Source organism: Petaurus breviceps, unplaced genomic scaffold (assembly GCF_028583685.1).
Source record: "Petaurus breviceps papuanus isolate PSGF00001 unplaced genomic scaffold, PetGlider_PUasm1.0 91041, whole genome shotgun sequence".
NCBI classification, from domain to species: Eukaryota; Metazoa; Chordata; class Mammalia; order Diprotodontia; family Petauridae; genus Petaurus; species Petaurus breviceps.
In genome coordinates this window covers 22,510,354-22,529,255 of record NW_027187400.1, presented here as the reverse complement: position 1 = coordinate 22,529,255, position 18,902 = coordinate 22,510,354, and the positions used below count along the sequence as shown (strand labels likewise).

The following is an 18,902-nucleotide window of genomic DNA, read 5'->3' as shown; positions in this document are numbered from 1 at the left end:
TCACTGTGAGACCTTGGGCCAGTCTCTTAACCTCCCTGGGTGTCACTCTTTTCATCTGTATCATGACGAGTCTGGACTGTATGGCCTCTACCGTCCCTTCCAGCTCTAGAACAACTTCCCAAGACAATTCATTCCCTTTTTGGCTAGAGCTCATTGTCCGGAAAATGTCCCTTACATCCAGCCTACTTTCACCTCTTCACAACTTCTGCCCATTGCTCACTGAGGAAAGCAGGACATGCCTGATCTCTGTTCCCTGAAACAGCTGGAAAATTGCTTTCCCTTCCTCCCGAGTCTTCTCAACACTAAACATTCCCAGATCTTTCAACACATCTTCACGTGGCATAAACCCTTCACCATCCTGAGACTTGGAGAAGGAAACATATATATCAAAATGGCAGGTGGTTGTAGCAGGTCTAGGACCAGAGCCCTGTTCATAAGTTTATCAATTTAAAACTAAAGGGAACCTGAGAAGTCTCTAGTTCAGCCCCTTGTTTTAGGTTTGTTTTTTTAATTTTTCAAAGATTTGTTGATGCCTTTGGTTTTGGTTTTTTCCAACTACCCTTCCTGGAGATACTCCCTCTCCATCCAGCCTTCCTTTTGAGACAAAAAACAATTAAGCAAAACCAACATTTGGAGGTAGGCATAGGGCCTTGACATGAGGCTTTCTCTCCAGGAGGAAGTACCTGCAGAGGTGGAGACACAAGGTATTGCTTCGAAGATTCCATAGCCAGCAAAGGAAAAAGCGACTGGCAGAAGCCTGGCAGTGCTGGATAGATGCCCAGGGATCCGAGCAGCTGGCACGGACATTGGTGAGCTTTGTTGGAGGGGATCCTGGAAATAGAGTCTCGTGGGGCAGAAGGGGCTCAGAGGGCATGTCATTTATTTTAGGCCGACCAACCCTAATTCCAGTCTTTTTTCCTAAAAAATATTTTATTTTTTCCCAACTACATGTAAAAATAATTTGTAACATTAAAAAAAAAATTTCCATATTCCTTCCTTTTCTCCTCCTTGAGAAGATAAGCAATTTGATTTAGGTTTTACAAATGCAATCATGCAAAACACATTTCCATATCTAATTCCAGTCTTTAAAGATACCGGATAGATTCTGTTAGGATGCCCAAGGCCTTTTGCACTTGCAGAGAATCCTCTCAGCCAGCACACACCTTCTTGTCTGTGATCCTTAGAGTCTTTGGATGGGGGCAGGCCGCTGTCCTCAGGTGGGCCCCCACTCCTGACCTCACATTGTCCTTGTACAGGTCAGGCAGCGGCAGCTGGAATGGGGTTGGGGGACATGGCGCAGGCGGTGGCTGCAGCTTCAGGTGGCCCTGTGTTTGCAAGACCACAGAGCCGTCTCTCAGGTACCCACGATCACTAGATGATGGCCCCAAGACCAGCGATGGTGTGTAGGTGCTTCTAGGCCTGTGGCAGGCCTACATTCCTGAGCTCCCTAGCTACATTTCTTTAGGGCTGTGCCCCCCCAGAACGCTGCCCCCGCTTCACCCCAACACATATTAAGGAGAGGCTTTAGTTTCTGTCAAGGTGGTTAAGCGAATTCAGCCTTTCTTTCAAGCCCTGACTTCGTTCCTCGGATGCCACCCAAGACTGTCCCAGAAATAGCTGCCAACACTCCCCCCCTCCACATTCGAATCCCCAGACAAGGCAATGGCTGGCGTGAGAGTGCACCCCTTCCTGGACCTGCTCCACTCTGAGCAGTTTTCCTAGGCATCTTTCTAGATATTCTGGGCTAGTTCTGCCCTGGTTTGGCTGGCTGCCCTCTTGGGGGTGGGGGTGGAGAGGCTGGATCTCAGCTGTTCCCTTCTTAGCATGGACAGCCTGACCCTGAGGCTGGGCAGGGAGCCAGGAACAGGAGTAACTAAAGATAGGGTTTCATTCCCCTTTGCCCTCCCACTCTTGATTTCAGGCCTTTGGAAGATGGTACCAGCACTGGGCAGCCCGGGTGCTGAAGAGAGGATCAGCCAGTGATCACGGGTCAGCATGTGTCCCTGCAGGCACAGCCTATAGGGATAGAGGGCAGGCCTTGCCCAGTTGTTATTTCCCTCAGGCAAAGAAGTCCAGCCCTGCCCTCTTCCTGTGGCATTCCACCCACCAGGGCTGGGCAGAGAAAAGGCCAACAAACTTGTCTGATAATGCTTTAATGAAAAACAGCTCTCAGGGCAGAGACCCTGACTTTAACAGATAATAAAATGCCATTCCTTTCCCTGCCTCCTTCTGGATTTTGTCTGCACTGGAGGGCCCAGACTATTCCGGGCCAGTTCTGGAGCATTGTGTTTCAGTCCTGAGGTCCACGTTTTAGGACTGACGTTTAACTGGAACATGACAAGGATGGTGAGGGGACCAGAAATTTGTCATGTGATGATCTACAGGAAAAACTGAAAACTTGGAGATCGGGAACATAATAGCTACCTTCAAATGCTTTTATGTCAAAAAGGAATGAGCCTCAGAGGGCAGAAATGGGAGCAATAAAAGCTGTCCACAGGCAGATTTAAACCCGTGCTTTCCAAGGTGACCGGCAGCCTAGAGGGAGGGACTTCTAAGTGGTCTGGGTCTGGAGGCTTCTCAGGCTGGTAGTCTAAAACGACCGCCAGAGTCCCCCAGTGATGATTTGGGAACCTCCACCTCCAAGAAATAGGCAGAACTGGGACCGGGCAGTGCAGGCTAGAGTTGGGGTCACCCCCTCCCCAAATAATTCCCCTGTTTCTGCTTTGCTACATCTGTTTCCTTCTGTCCATCTCCCTTCCTTCCCTCACAAGGTTTTCTTTCTGCTGACCCAGCACTGGCTCCAAGACAGCTGATCTCAGCTCTAGAAAGGGAGCCTAGGGGGTGGGGTGGGGGTGGGGAGGATAGAGAGAGGCCTTTCCCTTAACCCTGTACCTCCCAGATAGCATGACTGACCCAGCTGTGGAAAGTGCTAGTTACTGACATTCATTCACATACAAGACAAACACCTTTAAGGAGAGAAAGGGAAAAGATTGAGCAGACCAGACCTGAGCTCAGTAGAGGAAGAAGAGGTATCATTTTAAAAGCAGCAAATATTAGCCAGGGCTGGTCAAAGGGCTCCCTATGAGAATGCAAGCAGGCCCAGCTCTGAAAGAGGAAGTCAGGGGCCTCGAAGCTGCTCCAGCCATGTGACTGACCCCTTTTGGTCTAGCATTGACGCCTTTGCCCTCAAGGGTCATAGAATTTTTTTCTTGCTTTTTTTTTGGGAGGGCAATTGGGGTTAAGTGACTTGCCTGAGGTCACATGGCTAGTTTTTTGTGTCAAGTGTCTGAGTCCGAATTTGAACTCAGGTCCTCCTGACTGCAAAGCTGGTGCTCTACTCATTGCGCCAGCTACCCGCCCCAAGGGTCATAGACTCTTGCTCCCTTCTACCTCCCTAAGGAGGAAAATGAGGGCAAGGCCCCACTGAGGACACTTCTGAAGTAACTTGAAGCTCCATAAGATGTTTTCTTTCAAACCAGGAGTCTATGGAAACACAGCAGCTTATGGTGGGAACAAAGGAAGGCTAGTGCAGTGGATAGAGGGTGAGTCTTGGAGTTAGGAAGATGAGAGGGAGTCTCCACACTAGGAGTTTCCCAGACAGATTAAACACAGGTCAACCAGGAAAAGAAAAATGGCAGTAAATATGGAGCCACAGCCTCGACCAACACTCCAATGGAAGAGGATAAGAAGTGCTTATAACGGTTATGTGGCAGCCCAAGGTCTGTGTGCTTGCCTGACCTCCCCTGGCCTAGGAAGGCAGAAGAGTTCATAAGTGCCTCTCCTTTCACAGATGGGGAAACTGAGGCAAGAACTAGGCCAAAGTCCCTGAGGCAAAAGGACCCCAAAGTCCAGCATCCACGTGTCTAGTCAAACAGTCCCATTTCTCCACACACAGTGGGGCATTTCCAGGTATGTTCTGGAACTTGAACATCAGTGCGTGGCCCAGGAAAGAGAACAGGTGGACAGTTCCTTTGGAAGGCCCAGCTGGCTAACAGGCACTCTGTTCCGAGCTCACAGTCTCAGGTCACTTCCCCTCACCAGGAGAACTGAAAGGTGCCATTGGATGGCCAGCACTTCTCCATGGCCTAGGGCCATTAGAGGATGGAGTTACTCCCCAACAAATGGGGAAAATAGCATAAGTGTAGTGTGGGGGACATCCCCCAAGTCTTGAGTGCAGAACAGACTCTGGTTGAATCCAAGCACGGAAGTCAGGAACCAGCCTAGGAACCATCACTGGGGGAAGGATGGGATGGAGGGATGGGAGGTGGTGATGGGAGCCAGGGCGTGTGTAACAGGACAGGATGGAGAAGAAAACAGTTGGAGAATCCTTAGAGGAACACTGGGGAAGAGAGGAAAGAGGATGCCTGGGGAGCTCAGGAGGACAGCTCCAGGACCCCTGAGCTTTCCCATCTCTCATGGCGGGGCTGGCCTGCTGAGGAGCTCAAAGGTGTCTTCTAGGACCTGCCACAAACAGTTGTCCAAGGGGAACTCGTTGTCCACTAGGTTGACCAGGTGATAATTGTCATGAATATACTGGATGATCATGCGTGATGGGGATTCCTCTTCATACAGCTTCCCCCATTGCTCAATCCACAGGGCAAAGGCCTCATCCTAGACACACACAGAGACAAGGTCAGCGCCAGCTGTGCTGGGGTCAGACAAGAGGAGAGGCTCAGAGGTTTCCCCTCTTCTTAGTTCCCTCCCCCTCCCCTCTACCTCACCCCCATTTATGGGATTTCTAAGAGCAAAGCAAGATGGGTAAGAGCCTACAGAGCTGCATCTAAAGGGGAAATGCCACTTCTGGTAGAAAGGGACATGTTCTCAAATGCCCCTTGACCAGGAAAGAGAGGCCTGGACAGCTCCAGGAATGCCAGATAGGAAGCCTCACATGGCAGCTTGATTGAAAGCAACCCTGCAGAAGAGATTTCTCTAGACTATAAAGGTCAGTTCAGCTTCTCCCCAAGGTGAGCCGGAGAAGACACTGAAAGACAGTGCTCCTTACCTCAGTGTCTGATCAGTCTCCATTAGCCCCATTTGAGGGGTCGTCAATGACACGGACCCAGCAAAAGAGACACACCCATAGGTTTGAGAGGTGAGGGGAGAGGAGGCCACCAATTGTCTTTACCTTCCAATACATGAAGCTGACAGGATCCACCACTGTGGGCTGGATGATCTCTCGCCCAGGGAAGATGCCCCAAGTCACGGCATTGGGCTGAAGGTCAGGGGCATTGGTGATGTTTTCACCCTATAGAGGATGAAGTTGGAAAAAAAAAAAGGAAATGGCAGAACTTTGGAAAGAGTATAAGGAAGTCAGACCCCTCTTGGGGACCCTTTCTTCAGGAGGAAGGAGCACCAGAGGGCCCTGGTGCCACTGACTGGTGAAGCCAATGGGGTACTGGGCCACACCTGGGCCCTGCCATGCTGGATTCTGAAATCACCCCTTCCCTCCCTTACCTTGACATTGACAATGTGGTAATTGACCCGGAGTTCATATTTCTTCAGCACCTGGAGAAGAGCCGCCACTGTTTCACTGGAGGTAAAGAACTCCAGATAGGCCTGTGGGAGAAAGGCAGGCATCACGGGTCACCAAAATATCCCAGTAGGGACCTGGGGAGCCCCCCAAGGAATGAGCTGAAGGGGCTCCCAAATGCTAGGAACGCTGACACCCAGAAACCAGGTCTTATAGGCACTAACCAACACCTATAATATTAGTACAATGTCCAAGCAAGGTGATAGGTGCTGGGAGAAAGAAGGGTGGTGGACAAGGGGTATTGGAAGGTGTATCTGCCCATGGGACAGAGCTGTGAGGGACTTGCTACTTCTTTTCCAACTGGGCATGACTTTATGAAAGAAGTGGGATTTGAGGGATCAACTGAATAAAGGAAGGGGGAAAATCTGACTTGCTGGCATGGAGATAGTAGGACATCTCCGGAGGACATATTATAATACCTTGAATTTCTATTGTTTACTTTCAAGTCTGCAGTTTCTTTTTATCCCCAACATCCCTGGGAGGTAGAAGCAGATTTCCCAACTGCAATTCCAGCACTATGTCTCATTTCTAAAGCACTATAAGGTTTACAGAGTAAACCTGTCTCTTACAATAACCCTGTGAGCTAGGTAGTATAAATATTGTCCCCATTATACAGATGAGGAAACTGAGACTCGAGACCAAGTTGCCATGTAGGTGAGTAAATATGAAAGTCAAGGAACCTAGATTCATATCCTGGCTCTAAATTAGGTTGTCTTCCCCAAACTACACCAGTCCTTATTCCGGACAAAAGGAATCACCTCAGGGAGAAAGGCTGCTTACACCTGAGTGTTCAGCACTCACACCCTGAGTTACCAGGGAACCAGGAAGGCCCTACCTTCTGGAAGACATAGCCGCCACTGGGGCCCCAGCCCACAATGGGGTCAGTGGACGGCTTCACGTTGATATTGGGCTGGGAGTTGATGGTGAGGATGCCTCGCTGATTCACCTTCAGCAGCTCCTCTTTCATCAGGCTGGTCTCGGCTGCTAGAGGCTCATCGTTCCAAGGTAAACAGGTCACCTGGGCAGTCAGGCATAGGTGGGGAGAGCCGAGGGCATGAATAGGTATGACATCAAAGGCTCCCTGATCCACCAGGCATCCCCTAAACCTCCTTCCCCAGTCCCAACCTGCCCTAGGCATCCATGCCAAAGAGCAGATCGCCCCATCATCCCTCTCCCACTCACTGTCTCCCTGGATGCTGGCTGCTTCCCTAAGGCCTACAAACAGGGCTATCCAAACACCCTCACCTCACTCATCCACTCCTGCTAACCTCCCTTTATCTCTTCTCCCTTTTCTGACCAAACTCTTAGAAAGGCAGTCTGCAATCCATGCCTCTGCTCCTTTTCCTTTCACTCCCTTCTTAACTCTCAGTAGTCTGGTTGCTGTTCTCACCCCTCAACTGAAGCCACTCTCTCCAAAGTTACCAATGAATGGTCCTTTCTCAATGCTCAACCTTTCCATTCCCCCTGAAGGCTTTGACACGGTCACTATTGACAGTGATTCTTCTCCTTGAGTCTGTCTTCTCTAGGCTACTGTTCCGCTGCCCTCTCTGGCTCTCCTTCTACCTGTCCTTCTCAGTCTCCATTGGAGCCCCAGTCACACCCCTCTTCTCCTGGCCTTCTTCTCCTCTCCCTCTACTATTTATATACCCTGAGTGATCTCATCAGCTGCCATGACTTCAATTCTCATCTCTATACTGATGATGCTGAGATCTTCCTTAACCGTCCTAACCTCTCTCCTGACTCCAGCCTTGCATCTCCAACTGCCTATAGGACATCGCAAACTAGAGGTGCCACAGACATCTTAACATGTCCAAAACTGAACCCCCCCTTCCTGACTTCTGTATTACCGTCAAGGGTGCCACCATGATCTCCATGCTCCCTGTCATTGAGGCTCACAACTGAGAGGTCAACTTCCACAGCTCACCTCCCATGTCCAATCTAGCACCAAGGCTGAGTGATTTCACCTTTGCACCTTCCCTCAAACTTTCCCCCTTCTCTCTGATAGCCCCCACCCTGCTGCAAGTCCTGATTACCTCAGCCCTAGATTACTGCAATAGCTGCTAATGGGCTTGCCTGCCTGAACTCTCTCCCCATGCCAGTCCTCCCTCCAATTAATTGCCAAAGTGATGTTCTTAAAATGCAGATCAGACCAATCACCCTCCTATTTCATAAACTCCAGAGGCTCCCTATCACCTCCAGAACCAAATTAAAATCTTCCCTTTGGTATTCAAAGACCTTCATAATCTGTCCCCCTCATACCTTTCCAATCTCTACAGCTTCTTGAACCCCACACAATCTGCCGCTCAGTGCCACTGGCCTCCTGGCTGTTCCTTGAACAAGATAAGTCGGCTCTGACTTCGGACATTTTCCCTGGGTCTCCGCCCCATCCTTAAACTTCTTCCCCTTCCTCATCTCCCCTCTTGGCTTCCTTCAGGTCCCACCATCTACAGGAGGCCTTCCCCAGCCCCTCTTGATTCCGCTGCCTTGCCTCTGTGGATTTTTTCCATTCACCCTGTCTAGAGCCCATCTGTGCAGTTGTTTGCTGTTGCCTCCCCCACTGAACTGTGAGCTCCCTGAGGGCAGGGCCTACCTTCTGCCTTTCTTTGTATCCCCAGCCCTTGGCATCGTGCCTGGCACTCAGCAGAGGCTTCATAAATGCTTAGCGATGGCCTGACTGACTGGACAGCTTGTCGGCCCACTTATCTCTTCCTAAGAAGCACCAGTAGAGATGCCCACGTCTGAAGGTACTCCACAAAGCTGACCGATTTCATCTTAGCCTTCTGACCTCCCCTCTCTGACAAAGAGGCAGAGAGAGGGCAGGAAAAAGACTGAAGCCACACGTCCCAGGCTTGGTGGCAGGAAGGTAACTGAGTCCAGGCAGGCTCCCTTTGAGGGCTCCTTCCCTCCGACTCACCTTGTGACCGCTCCGATTGGGTTCTCCTGACAGATAATAGGTAAACACTTCGAAGACGCTTTCTTCACTAGTCAGCTCCTCCCCCCACATCTTCAGCAGCTCCTCCCTGGGACACTTGCTCTTCAGGCAGAAGAGATAATAGTCCTTCAGCTCACCAAAGGCCGGGGATGAGGAGTTCCCCCTGAAGAAGGAGCAACAGAATCATGGCACAACCCAGAGACCAGAGGCACCAAGTCTGGGGGATGGGGAGAGGGGACAACATTCCCCAGCCCAGGAGGCTGCCTTCCCAAATCCCCTCTTTGGTGCCCAGAAACTCAGTGATAAACATCCAAGTTCCTGTTTTCCTGTTCTTCCCTGGAAAATAGGATTCAGCTGCAAATGAATCCAAACGAAGTCCTTCCCCAACATCTCTCTCTGACTCCCCCAAAGTGCTCACCAACGACCATTGGGGAATTCATCCCATGACTGTGTTCGGTAGATGTAACTCTTTGGTCTGGAGGCCCAGAAGATTGGTCGGACATCTTCCACTCGGCGTTTGGGATGGGCACTGACAGCCCACGGCAGAGGGCGCCTTTGGGAGGATAAGGAAACAGATCTGAGGGGACTGGCCAGGGGGAACAGCATCAGCCAGAATCTCCTCCTCTGCCTGCTCCAGGGCAAGAAGAAGCAGGGAGGTTTTCATCAGAGGTTGTAAGATTTGGCTCCAACAGTTTGTGTAGCACCTGTCCACGCCGCTTCCATTAGACCAGGGGCAGTGGTGTGATTGCCCAGCAGAGTCCTCTGACTACTCTCATCCCCCTAGTTAGTCTCCCACAGCTTACCTGGGGTCTTCGTTCCATATGCCCAGCCTCTTCAGCACCTCCACGGTGGCCACCTCTCGGTTGAGAGTGTAGAAGTGCAGGCCGTGCACCAACCCGCTAGCCAGCAGCTCCTGGCACATGGCCACGGCCAGCTCAATTCCGTAGTTGCGGATGGCAGCATCGTTGTCCTTGATTGGCTCGATCACGTCTTTGATCTCCTGGGGTACTTCCAGCTTGGAGAGTTTCACCAGCTGCCGCAGGGAGTGGTAACCCTGCCCAGGACATGAACACCAGGGTGAGTACCCACCTCTCACCCCACAGCTTGGATCCCTTAACCTAGTGGGGTCCAACGGGGGAGAGGAAGCCAGTGAGAGCAGCTATGATACAGCAAATGATTTCTGCCGGTTCTCTTTCTTTTATTGTGGGCTGGGCACGGTGCTGCATTTTCATAACAATCCCAAGATAGGGCTGTAATTACTCAATCCATTTACGACAGTTATCACAGCAAAACTGATAACAGTCCAGCCCCACTTTACAACCCATCCCTACTACTTGGTGAGACTCACGGAAGGAAAGCCACCATCTCCTCTCCAGAGCTCTTTTAGGAAAGAGATGCAATAATCCTTTTGTGGCAAAAAAGTCTCTGGGCAAGTTTACTGGTCTGGTGGCCCTGTCTCTCTCCTAACCAGGCTGGCCTGTTTTGTCTCACATGATGGATGGGAAGGAGCAAAGGAAGAACAGAAGGAAACACACAGTGATAAAGCACCTACTATGGGCCAGGCACCGCACTGGGTGTGTGTTTGCTGTTGGTTTTCTATAAATTCTAACCACTGGATCCTCACCACAACCCTGGGAGATAGGGCCTATACATCCCTATTTTACACATAGTAAGCTGAGGCAGACAGGGTGAAGTGACTGCCCAGGGTCACACAGCTAGTAAGTGTCAGGGGCCAGATTTGAACTCAGGTCTTCCAGTCACCAGGCCCAGTGCTGTATCCACTGAGCCACCCACCCACCTCTAGACGGAGAAGCCAAGGGCCTGGAACTAGGACGGGGGGTCAGCCGTCAGTGCTGTGGCTGCAACACAGGCATCCTGGCCAATCCACAACCCAGAGCATGCACCAAGATGAGCCCTGCTGTACCCACCACTCCCCAGTCAGCAGGTGCCTCAGTGGGCAGAGGTGAGGGCCCAGTGACATGATACATGTATGTTTTCTTCACAACCACTCAGGAAGATAAGTAGTTTGAGGGTCACCATCCACACTGTACAGGCAAGGGAGCTGAAGCTCTGAGAGGCTCGTCTGCCTGAGGCCATTAATGTCCGAGGCAGGCCGAACCTACACCTGGCCCATGATCCCAAGCCCCTGACAAATTCATGTTGTATTGGGCTTTCACTAGGTCCCACTGCTCCTGGTACCTTGGGTACACTCTATAAAAGCCAGCCATTACAAGCCTGGGGAAGCCAAAAGGAGTCCAAGTTCCAAGACTCCAGGCCTGGCCCCTCTCCCTCTCCCACAGAGACAAAGAACACTTGGCTGGCACTGCCAGCCCCTGTGGGGCACTCACCTGGATGGGGAAGATTCCCGGAAGGATGGGGCACGTGATACCTATGGCTGCACAGGCTTTGGCAAAATTTAAAAAGGTGTCGGCCCGGAAGAAGAGCTGCGTGATGATGAAGTCGGCCCCCGCAGACACCTTCTCCTTGAGGTGCTGAAGGTCCTCTTCAAAACTTGCCGCCTCTGGGTGACCCTTGGGGTAACCTACCAATGGGAAGGATAATGAGGAGGTGCCATGCCTCTATTCAGGGTGCCCATGTCCAACCACAGCATCTCAGAAATCCCCTGGTTCAACCTGGAATCCAGCCTGCAGTGTCCCCGACAACGGACCATGGTGAGGGTGTCGAGAAATGTCAGAGAAGGAGGGGAGAAAGCTCTTCATAAGGAACATTCCAAGGGTTTGTCATTTTGGCAACACTCTTCATAATGCCTTGCTGGAGTCCAACGCAATCCTCATTTACTGAACCATGGAGTCGGGACAGTGCTAAACGCTATTCTCTGACTTTGCAACCCTGCCCCTCGAATCTTGGTGTTGGAAGGGACCTCTGGGGCCACCTAGGCTCACCACATCTGGGCAGCAACTTCATGTAGGACCTCCCAGTCTTCATGGGGAGGGACCAAAGTATGTCAAATTCAACCTGAATTCATTTCCCCCTTAAACCAACCAAAAGTTCTCCAAACTTTACCATCTCTGAGAAGGCTCACCATGCACCCCTAACTTCGAAGAGATCCAGGCTTATAGTTGGGAAGCCCTAGGTTCCAATCCTGCCTTGGGCAGCTATTACACTAGCTGTGTGACCATGGGGAAGTCACCCAGCCCCTCTGACCTTCAGTTCCCTCAACTATGTATAAGGGGACTAGAATCAGTGCCTTTGGGGTTCCTTACATCTCTAGACCAAGAATCCTTTGAACTCACCCAACCAACCAGCTGCCAAGTCCTCTCAATTCCACTTCCCAAGCCTTTCTCCTCTCCATACCTTTCTTTCTATTTCAGGTCAACATAAGAACTCTGCCACAGCTGAAGGTGTCCAAAAAGGGACTGGGCTGCCCCCAGAGTAGGGCACTTACTGTAAATGGCAGTGCTCCAGCAGAGGCTAGATGGTAAGTGATTGGGAAGGCTGGAAAGAGAAGGTAAGGTGCTATGAAGCCTGGCCTGTCACGACCTTGACCTGCTGTGTGTGGTGTTCTGATCTCCTGAGGTGACTCTCAGTGCCTGTGAGGCAGGATGAGTTTGGGGAAATGACTGAAATTATGAGGTGTTTGCTTCAGGCATGAGACCTTCCAGTGGAAAGGGCCTTCAAGTAGCAGACCTTCCAGGAGCTCATGGCCCTGAGGATGGACAAGGAAGTTCCAGGGACAGTGAGTGGGAATAAGAAGGAAGAAAAACAATCCCCAGGGAAAGGAGAGAATGGTAGTAGAATAACAGCACCAGGACTTGTTCCCTGCCCTCTGGCCAGCTCACTGAGCCCACCCACTCCTGTCTGCAGGGCCATGGACTCACCTGCTACACAGATGTCAAAGTAGTCCCCAAACTCACTGCGGATGTGTTTCACTAGGTCCACAGCATGGCTGAAGCCATTTTCTTCTTCCTCCCACTCGTCACCAGTGGGGTCTGCAAGGTTGGTCAAGAGGCTATTAGCACTGAGCCTCACCTAACACAATCTGTTCTAGGCAGTCCCCTGCCTCCTTCCCTCTACCTACCCAGGAGATAGGAACCCCCTGCTCCCAGCCCAGACCTTCCTACCCTGCCCTCCCCTGACATTCCACCCTCTTCAAGCATGCCTAAGACTGCAGGTTTACCAGCTGGACAGGGCCTCATACATCATCAGCTGCAACTCCCCCATTTATAGATAAGGGACTTGGGCATAGTCACCCAGGCGACAGGAGGACAGCAAAGGCTTGAGCCTGCCCCAAATGCTGTGCTTGCCTGTTTGTTTTTCACTACAAGCTATCTTTCAAAAATAAAACCTCTAAGGGTGGCTAGGTGGCACAGTCAATAGAGCACCTGGCCTGGAGTCAGGAAGACCTGAGTTCAAATACCACCTCAGACACTTAACACAAAACTAGCCATGTGACCTTGGGCAAGTCACTTAACCTCAATTGCCCTGCCTTCCCCCCTCCAAAAAAGCAATAACACAAAATAAAATAAAATAAAATTTCTCCCTGATGTGGAACCAAACCCCCAGGTTCTCAGTCACAGGTTCTCTACTCTGGCAGCTGAGATGGCAAATTTGGGGTAGGCCCTTCTAGCCCAGGGCTGAGGGAGTGTAAAGACATGAGTCCTCCCCCAAGAGTCCTTCTATATCTGATAGACCTCAAACAGACAGCTCCCCATGGCAGGCACCTAGAAGCATACTAGCTATTCCCATACGTAGGTCAAAGGCCAAGAATTATGCCTTCTGATAGGGGAAGAAGTAGGAACAGAGGGGAACTGGGTGTTGAGGTGGGCTGTTGGCAGGACAAGGAAATATCAGGTACCTCTTGGTCTACGACTCCCGGGTCAAGAGGTGCCTTGTTCCAATGACTCTGAACCATGAACCATGCTTTGTGTCTGTACCATGCCTCGGACAGCCTCACCATCAGCACTGGCCTGGCAATGCTACCAGCAGGGACAGCACTCTAAGCATGCCCTGTATGGGACTCAGAATACTATAGACATTCAGGGAACGTTAAATAAGCCTGACACAGGAGAAGAGGAAAAGGAGGTGAGAATTCTGGTGTCCTTCCCATGCCACAGAACTGGTGAGGGCAGAGCTGGCTTCCTACCTCCTCGCAATGCCAAGATATTCTTTAGGCCCAGCCTCTTGGCCTTGTGCAGGTGCCTGGTGATCTCATCCCGGGTCTGGTGACAGCAGGTCATGTGCAGGACCGTCTCTAGGCCACAGTAGTCTACAGCTGTGTTGGCGATAATCATGGATGAGGTCTCCTTGTCTGAGCCAGGATCCCCTGCTGGGTGCCAGGTTACGTCCACAAAGAGGGGGCCACCTGCCCCCATGCGGTCAAACCTGTGGGGGTATTTTTTGGGGGAGAAGGTCCCTGGAAGGAGCCCTCCATGCACCGACCCACCATTTTCCCACAGGCCCTGCCTACCCAGACCTAGGATTTGGGATGATGAAGGTGATACCGTCCCCATCTTGCATTTGCCCAGCATTTTGGAGTTTTCACACAGCTTCTATATTAGCTTGGATCAAGGGCAGGGGAGAGACTTCAGGGGCCCTCCCAAGGAGGGAAAAAGAGAATGCAGCCCAGCTCCGCCATCACAAGTCACCAGCCCGCCACCTTGTGCACAGAAGCATTGCAGCACTCACAGTACATCAGGCCCCTCACTTCAGCCATTGCCCTGACCTGGCGCCCAAAGGCTCCTATGCTTATAACTGAAAAACAAGGGAAACTTTTCATAAGACAAGTTTTTGTGAATTCTTTGTGCCTTTAAACTTTAATAATCCAGAGTGTTATCTGTTAGAAAAGCAAAATGTTATGGCACACTAAAGTACAATCTACAAAGTGGGTTTTTTTGTAAGAGAGTGCAAATTTCCAGCCTTTGGTAGCCATCTTTTGTGGTACAGAGGCCAATCTGATTTTGTAGCTCATTGAAAACATTTTCCAAGTCACTAACTTGCAACTTCATAAGTTACACTTGTGAGCATACTCTGAGTTCCTCCAAAGAATGTGGCCGGGGCACCACGCATGGGCAGCCTGCTAACCCTGCGGAAGGAGCTGGTCTTGCTGACAGCGCACACCTGAGGCTAAGTGGCTTCCCCAATGCCTGCTGGCCAGAGATGGCCAGCCCAGCCCCCTGGAGGCCAGGCCAGCCCTAGGCCCCCAGCTCACCTGGAGATGAGATTGACTGCTCCCTGAGCAGTTCGAGGAGGGAAAAACTCCAGGGAGAACCACTTGTCCCCTGATTCCATCCTCCGGGACATCTTCTCTCGCAGTCGCTCATGGCGCTCGGCATCTAGCACGGGCGTGGGAGATCGGGAGCTCTCCCTGGAGCCTTCACTGCCGCTGCTGCTGCCCTCCGAAGAGCCGCTGCCTCGGGCTTCGCTCACCATGGCCGAATTCTTGCGGCTGTGGATGGGAAGGGGGCAGGGAGAGCGTGGAGGTCACCTATGGCCACCAGCCAGGTCTCCACCATAGCCGGTCCCAGGCAGCTGAGTGGGAAAGAGCTCAGCCAAGGAGTGACTGGACTTTCCCTTAGGGACCAAGGCTATCGGAGGGGAAAGCTGACACTGCGTCTGCCCTGGGGCAGGTCTGCCCTCCAAAGCTCGAGGCTTCTTCTAGACCGGCCTCAGTCACCTCTCTCTGCTGTTCCCACAGGCCATTTCCTTTCCTCCCCTCAGACTCCCTCTAAAACAGGCACATTACTTGGCAGTCCAGCAGACTGTCTCAAAGCTACCTGATAGAAGGTGGAACGGAGAATTGCAAGCTGCCAGTCTCCTGGGCCCCCCTTCCCAGGGACCAATGAGGGCAGACCCTGTCTCTGGGATGGGACATCTATGGCAGCTCAGCCATGAAAGAATGGGCAAGAAGCAGGGAAGTCAGTCCTGGGTCTTTCCAGCTGGGCCGGCTGGCCTGGGCGGAGCAGTGACAAAGGAAGAGCTCTAAGCCAGCGCCTGGCCAGAGGAGGAGGGAGCAGGGGGAGGGCGGGTGGGGCTGAGGCCAGGAGCAGAGGGGGAAGGGTGGGAAAGAAAAGAAACCTCCTGGGGAAGGGGGGGGGGGTGGCGCGTGCCAGGGGCTGAATGCTAGCAGAGGGGGCTGGCGAGGCGGAGGAGGAAGCCTGAAGTTCAGGAGCACTGCTTCCATCTGTTGAGAAGAAAGCAGTTGGATTGGCCCTTCTGGTTTCCAAGAAACATTTGCTGTTTCTTGGAATGGCAGTATATGGGGGTAGATGGGCCCAGAGACATCCTGCTCAACCACAGGTTGTTTTTTTTTTTCCTTATGCCACCAAAGTCTGTTTGTTTAGGGGACTTTTGGTCTCAGTATTCAGAACATTAAACACAGGGCCTGGCACATAGTAATGGCTTAATAAAGACCAGCTGATTTGTTGATTTAACACAGTAAACACTGGCACCATACACCTTAGATTCAGGATTTTTGTCCAAATATGCCCAGAAGTCATTGACACCAGACAGATTTCAGACTGACAGAAGGAAAACACTTCCTAATTAGAGCAACCCCAAAGTAGAACAGGGAATGAGTTTCTCAAGAGAAGACTGGACCAGAACTAGTCAGGAATAATGCAGAGAACATTTCTGTTAAGGTATGGAATAGAAGGAATAATTAATTTCTGAACCTGCCAGACTCTTAGGATTCTGTGATCTGTATACAATGACTAAATATCAACCCTTGCTAAGTATCACAGCAGAGTGGGCTGTGTTCCAGTCTCTTCATCTTATTTGTTAATAATAGCAACCACAAACAACATCCCTGTGTACGGTTTAATTGGGGAGACGAGACACACATACCTGAAAAAGTCAATACAGATAGGGCTCAGGCCAGAAAAATCCATAGCTGGAGATGGTGTGGGAAGCTAAGTCTGAGTAAGTATTCCACAGTGAAAGTTGACTGTGAGTGCTAAGGGAAGGATGCCTAGCAGAGATGGGTAGATCAGCAAGGAAAAAGGAGGACTTGCTGGCCTCTAACTAGTTCCTGTCTTCCCAGTGGTGGAGTCTGAGGGGAGTGCTCAGCTTAACACCTGCCTCCACCCCCACCCTTCAATCCAACCTCACAAGACTGTTAAAAGGAAAGCACTCTAACATTAAAGCCTTCTGCAAATGTGAGCTACTGTAATCAGGGCTGGCCAGGAGTCATCTGACACTGGATGGACCAGGTGTAGGGAACCTGTGGTCTTAAGGGCACATGTGGCAGTCAAAAGGTCACACTTAAGGACCTAGAAGGCCACATGTGGCCTTAAGACCACAGGTTCTGCACACCTGGGCTGGATCCTTCGGAATTATTCTCCCCACAGACACACAACCAGGTTTTCCAAATAGAAGAATCTTCTACCTCTCCCTCTCCTTGGCAGTACAGCAGCTGACACACAATAAGTACTTAATAAAATGCTTGTTGATTTGACTCCTATAGCATCAGGTACCTCTTAATTAACTATGATACAAAGTAAAAGGTGACTTGTGGAGTCTCATTCCTTAAAGGTAGGTAAATCTAGGCTCTCACATCTTTGCATGATGTGTTATGTGCAATTACTCGCTTGGGAAACATGCAAAATTGCATTATGAGTGGTACCCACATGGCCCTTTACTTCCTGCCTATTTAAAATAAGGCCATGCCCCCAAATAGCAAGTCAGGCTGTGTCCAGGAGTGTCCTGGTAAATGTTTAAGAACCAGCTTTTTTTTTTTCTTAATGCATACACAACATACTTTTAAAGTTTCATCTGCATCAAGAACATTTTCTCCATCACTTTCTTGAGTCTAGAAGTCAACAAAACAGCAGTGACTCAAGCTCTGATTTGTAGCATTTCCCCTTAACGACTAGTTCCAAGCTGGGAGGCTCTGAGCTGGTAGGAGCTAGTTCTAGCACACGACTCCAGGGGTATAATTGGAATTTCCACAGGCATCTCTCCTCATAGGAGATCTATAAGACCAGCTTCCCAGGGCTTTGGTCAAGTCAGGTTTCTGGGGACTACAGACAGAATGCTAGCACAGCAGGGTGCGAAGCCCCACTTCCAGCTTCCTACCTTACTTTTCCCAAGGTGTCAGGTGAGGAAGCTGGTTTATGAGACTTTAAACCTATCAGGTTTTAATAACTCCTTGATGCCAAGGGCAATCTGAAGATAAGAGTTAGAGCATGGTCACGTGGGGGCAAATGTACACATCCCCATGCTCAGTGGCTCCACAAAGACGAGAAGCCAATGCCAGCTGTTTTTCCTAGGAATGAGAGGAGGGACAAGGGGATATTTCGGGACAAGGCAGACTGAGACTCACAAATCCAGACCAAGGCAGAGTGGGCCACGTTCCAGTCTCTTCATCATATTCGATAATAATAGCAATAATATCTAACACAAATATAACACTTTTGAGGCAGCCACATGGTGGCTGGGCCATAGAGTGGGAGAACTGAGTTCAAATTTAGCCTCAGACACTTACTAGCCTAGTGACTCTGGGCAAGTCACTTCACCCTGTTCACCTCGGTTTCCTCATCTGTAAAATGAGCTAGAGGAAGAAATGCAAACCATTCCAGCATCTTTGCCAAGAAATCTCAACTGAAAACAACTGAACAAGGACCTAAGACCTGAGTTCAAATACAACTTCAGACATTAATTAGCTGTGTGACCCTGATCAAGACACTTAACCTGTCTGCCTCAGTTTCCTCATCTGAAAAATGAGAATCATAGCACCACTCATCTCACAAGGTTGTTGAGGGGATCAAATGAGAGATTTATAAGGTACTTAGCACAGAGCCTGGAACAAAGTAAGTGCTATATGAATGCCTAGTCTTTTCCCAACCGGTAAATAAGTGTTTATCATGCACCTACTAATAAGCCAAAGAAAGAGGCAAAAGCGTCCCCTCCTCCGAGGAGCTCCCCTCCAGAGGGGGAGAAGACGCACAGACAGCTGGTCACCAATAAGCCATCTACGGGGCTAGACAGACGGAAAGTCGGAGGAAAGGCATTAGCACTGAGCGGGACTGGGCAGAAAGGGTGATACCCCTCCCCACGCCGAGGGCGGCCGCGGGTGGGGGCACCGGCCAGCAGGCTCCAGGAGCCGAGAGCAGAGTATGGGAGGCAAATGGCAGAGGTGGCCCATCAGGAAGCGACCTGCCAGGGCCAGGAGAGGGTCTAGGTATGGGAGGGGGTCCCGTACGGAGGGAGCAGATGGGGAGGGGGGAGACAGCCACTGGAAGGATTTGGGGGGAGGGAAGCGAGGAGCAGCACGGGGGACAGGGAGGTGTGGGGGGTGAGAACAACAGGGGGCAAGAGAGGACAGGTGGGGGAATGGGGAGGGGGGGAGATAGGCATGAGAGAACGAGCACAGGCGTCGGAAGGAATGAGCACCGATAGGGAGGACAGGTACCAGAGAATGGACAGGGGGACCGTGGGGAGACAAGCATGGGGGACGGACGTGGGACCGGGGGGAGACAAGCA

At 51.0% G+C, this 18,902-nt stretch overlaps 1 protein-coding gene across 3 annotated transcripts in view; it reads right to left on the bottom strand.

The window, feature by feature from the left end:
* Positions 1-2,137: 2,137 nt before the first annotated feature.
* Positions 2,138-18,902, bottom strand: part of MTHFR (methylenetetrahydrofolate reductase) — a 17,531-nt gene continuing 766 nt past the window's right edge. The window contains exons 1-12 of one of the 3 annotated variants that reach the window (XM_069079476.1): positions 15,197-15,383; positions 14,632-14,868; positions 13,567-13,805; positions 12,302-12,412; positions 10,811-11,004; positions 9,266-9,516; positions 8,881-9,015; positions 8,445-8,625; positions 6,366-6,548; positions 5,455-5,556; positions 5,126-5,245; positions 2,138-4,611 (exon numbers count right to left, since the gene is read on the bottom strand). In XM_069079476.1, coding sequence (XP_068935577.1) covers positions 4,414-4,611; positions 5,126-5,245; positions 5,455-5,556; positions 6,366-6,548; positions 8,445-8,625; positions 8,881-9,015; positions 9,266-9,516; positions 10,811-11,004; positions 12,302-12,412; positions 13,567-13,805; positions 14,632-14,868; positions 15,197-15,294 — 2,049 coding nt within the window. In that variant the 5' untranslated portion in view covers positions 15,295-15,383 and the 3' untranslated portion in view covers positions 2,138-4,413. Of the gene's footprint in view, positions 4,612-5,125; positions 5,246-5,454; positions 5,557-6,365; positions 6,549-8,444; positions 8,626-8,880; positions 9,016-9,265; positions 9,517-10,810; positions 11,005-12,301; positions 12,413-13,566; positions 14,175-14,631; positions 14,869-15,196; positions 15,384-18,902 lie in introns of those variants that run through there. The other 2 variants (XM_069079477.1, XM_069079478.1) reach the window with 2 other exon arrangements.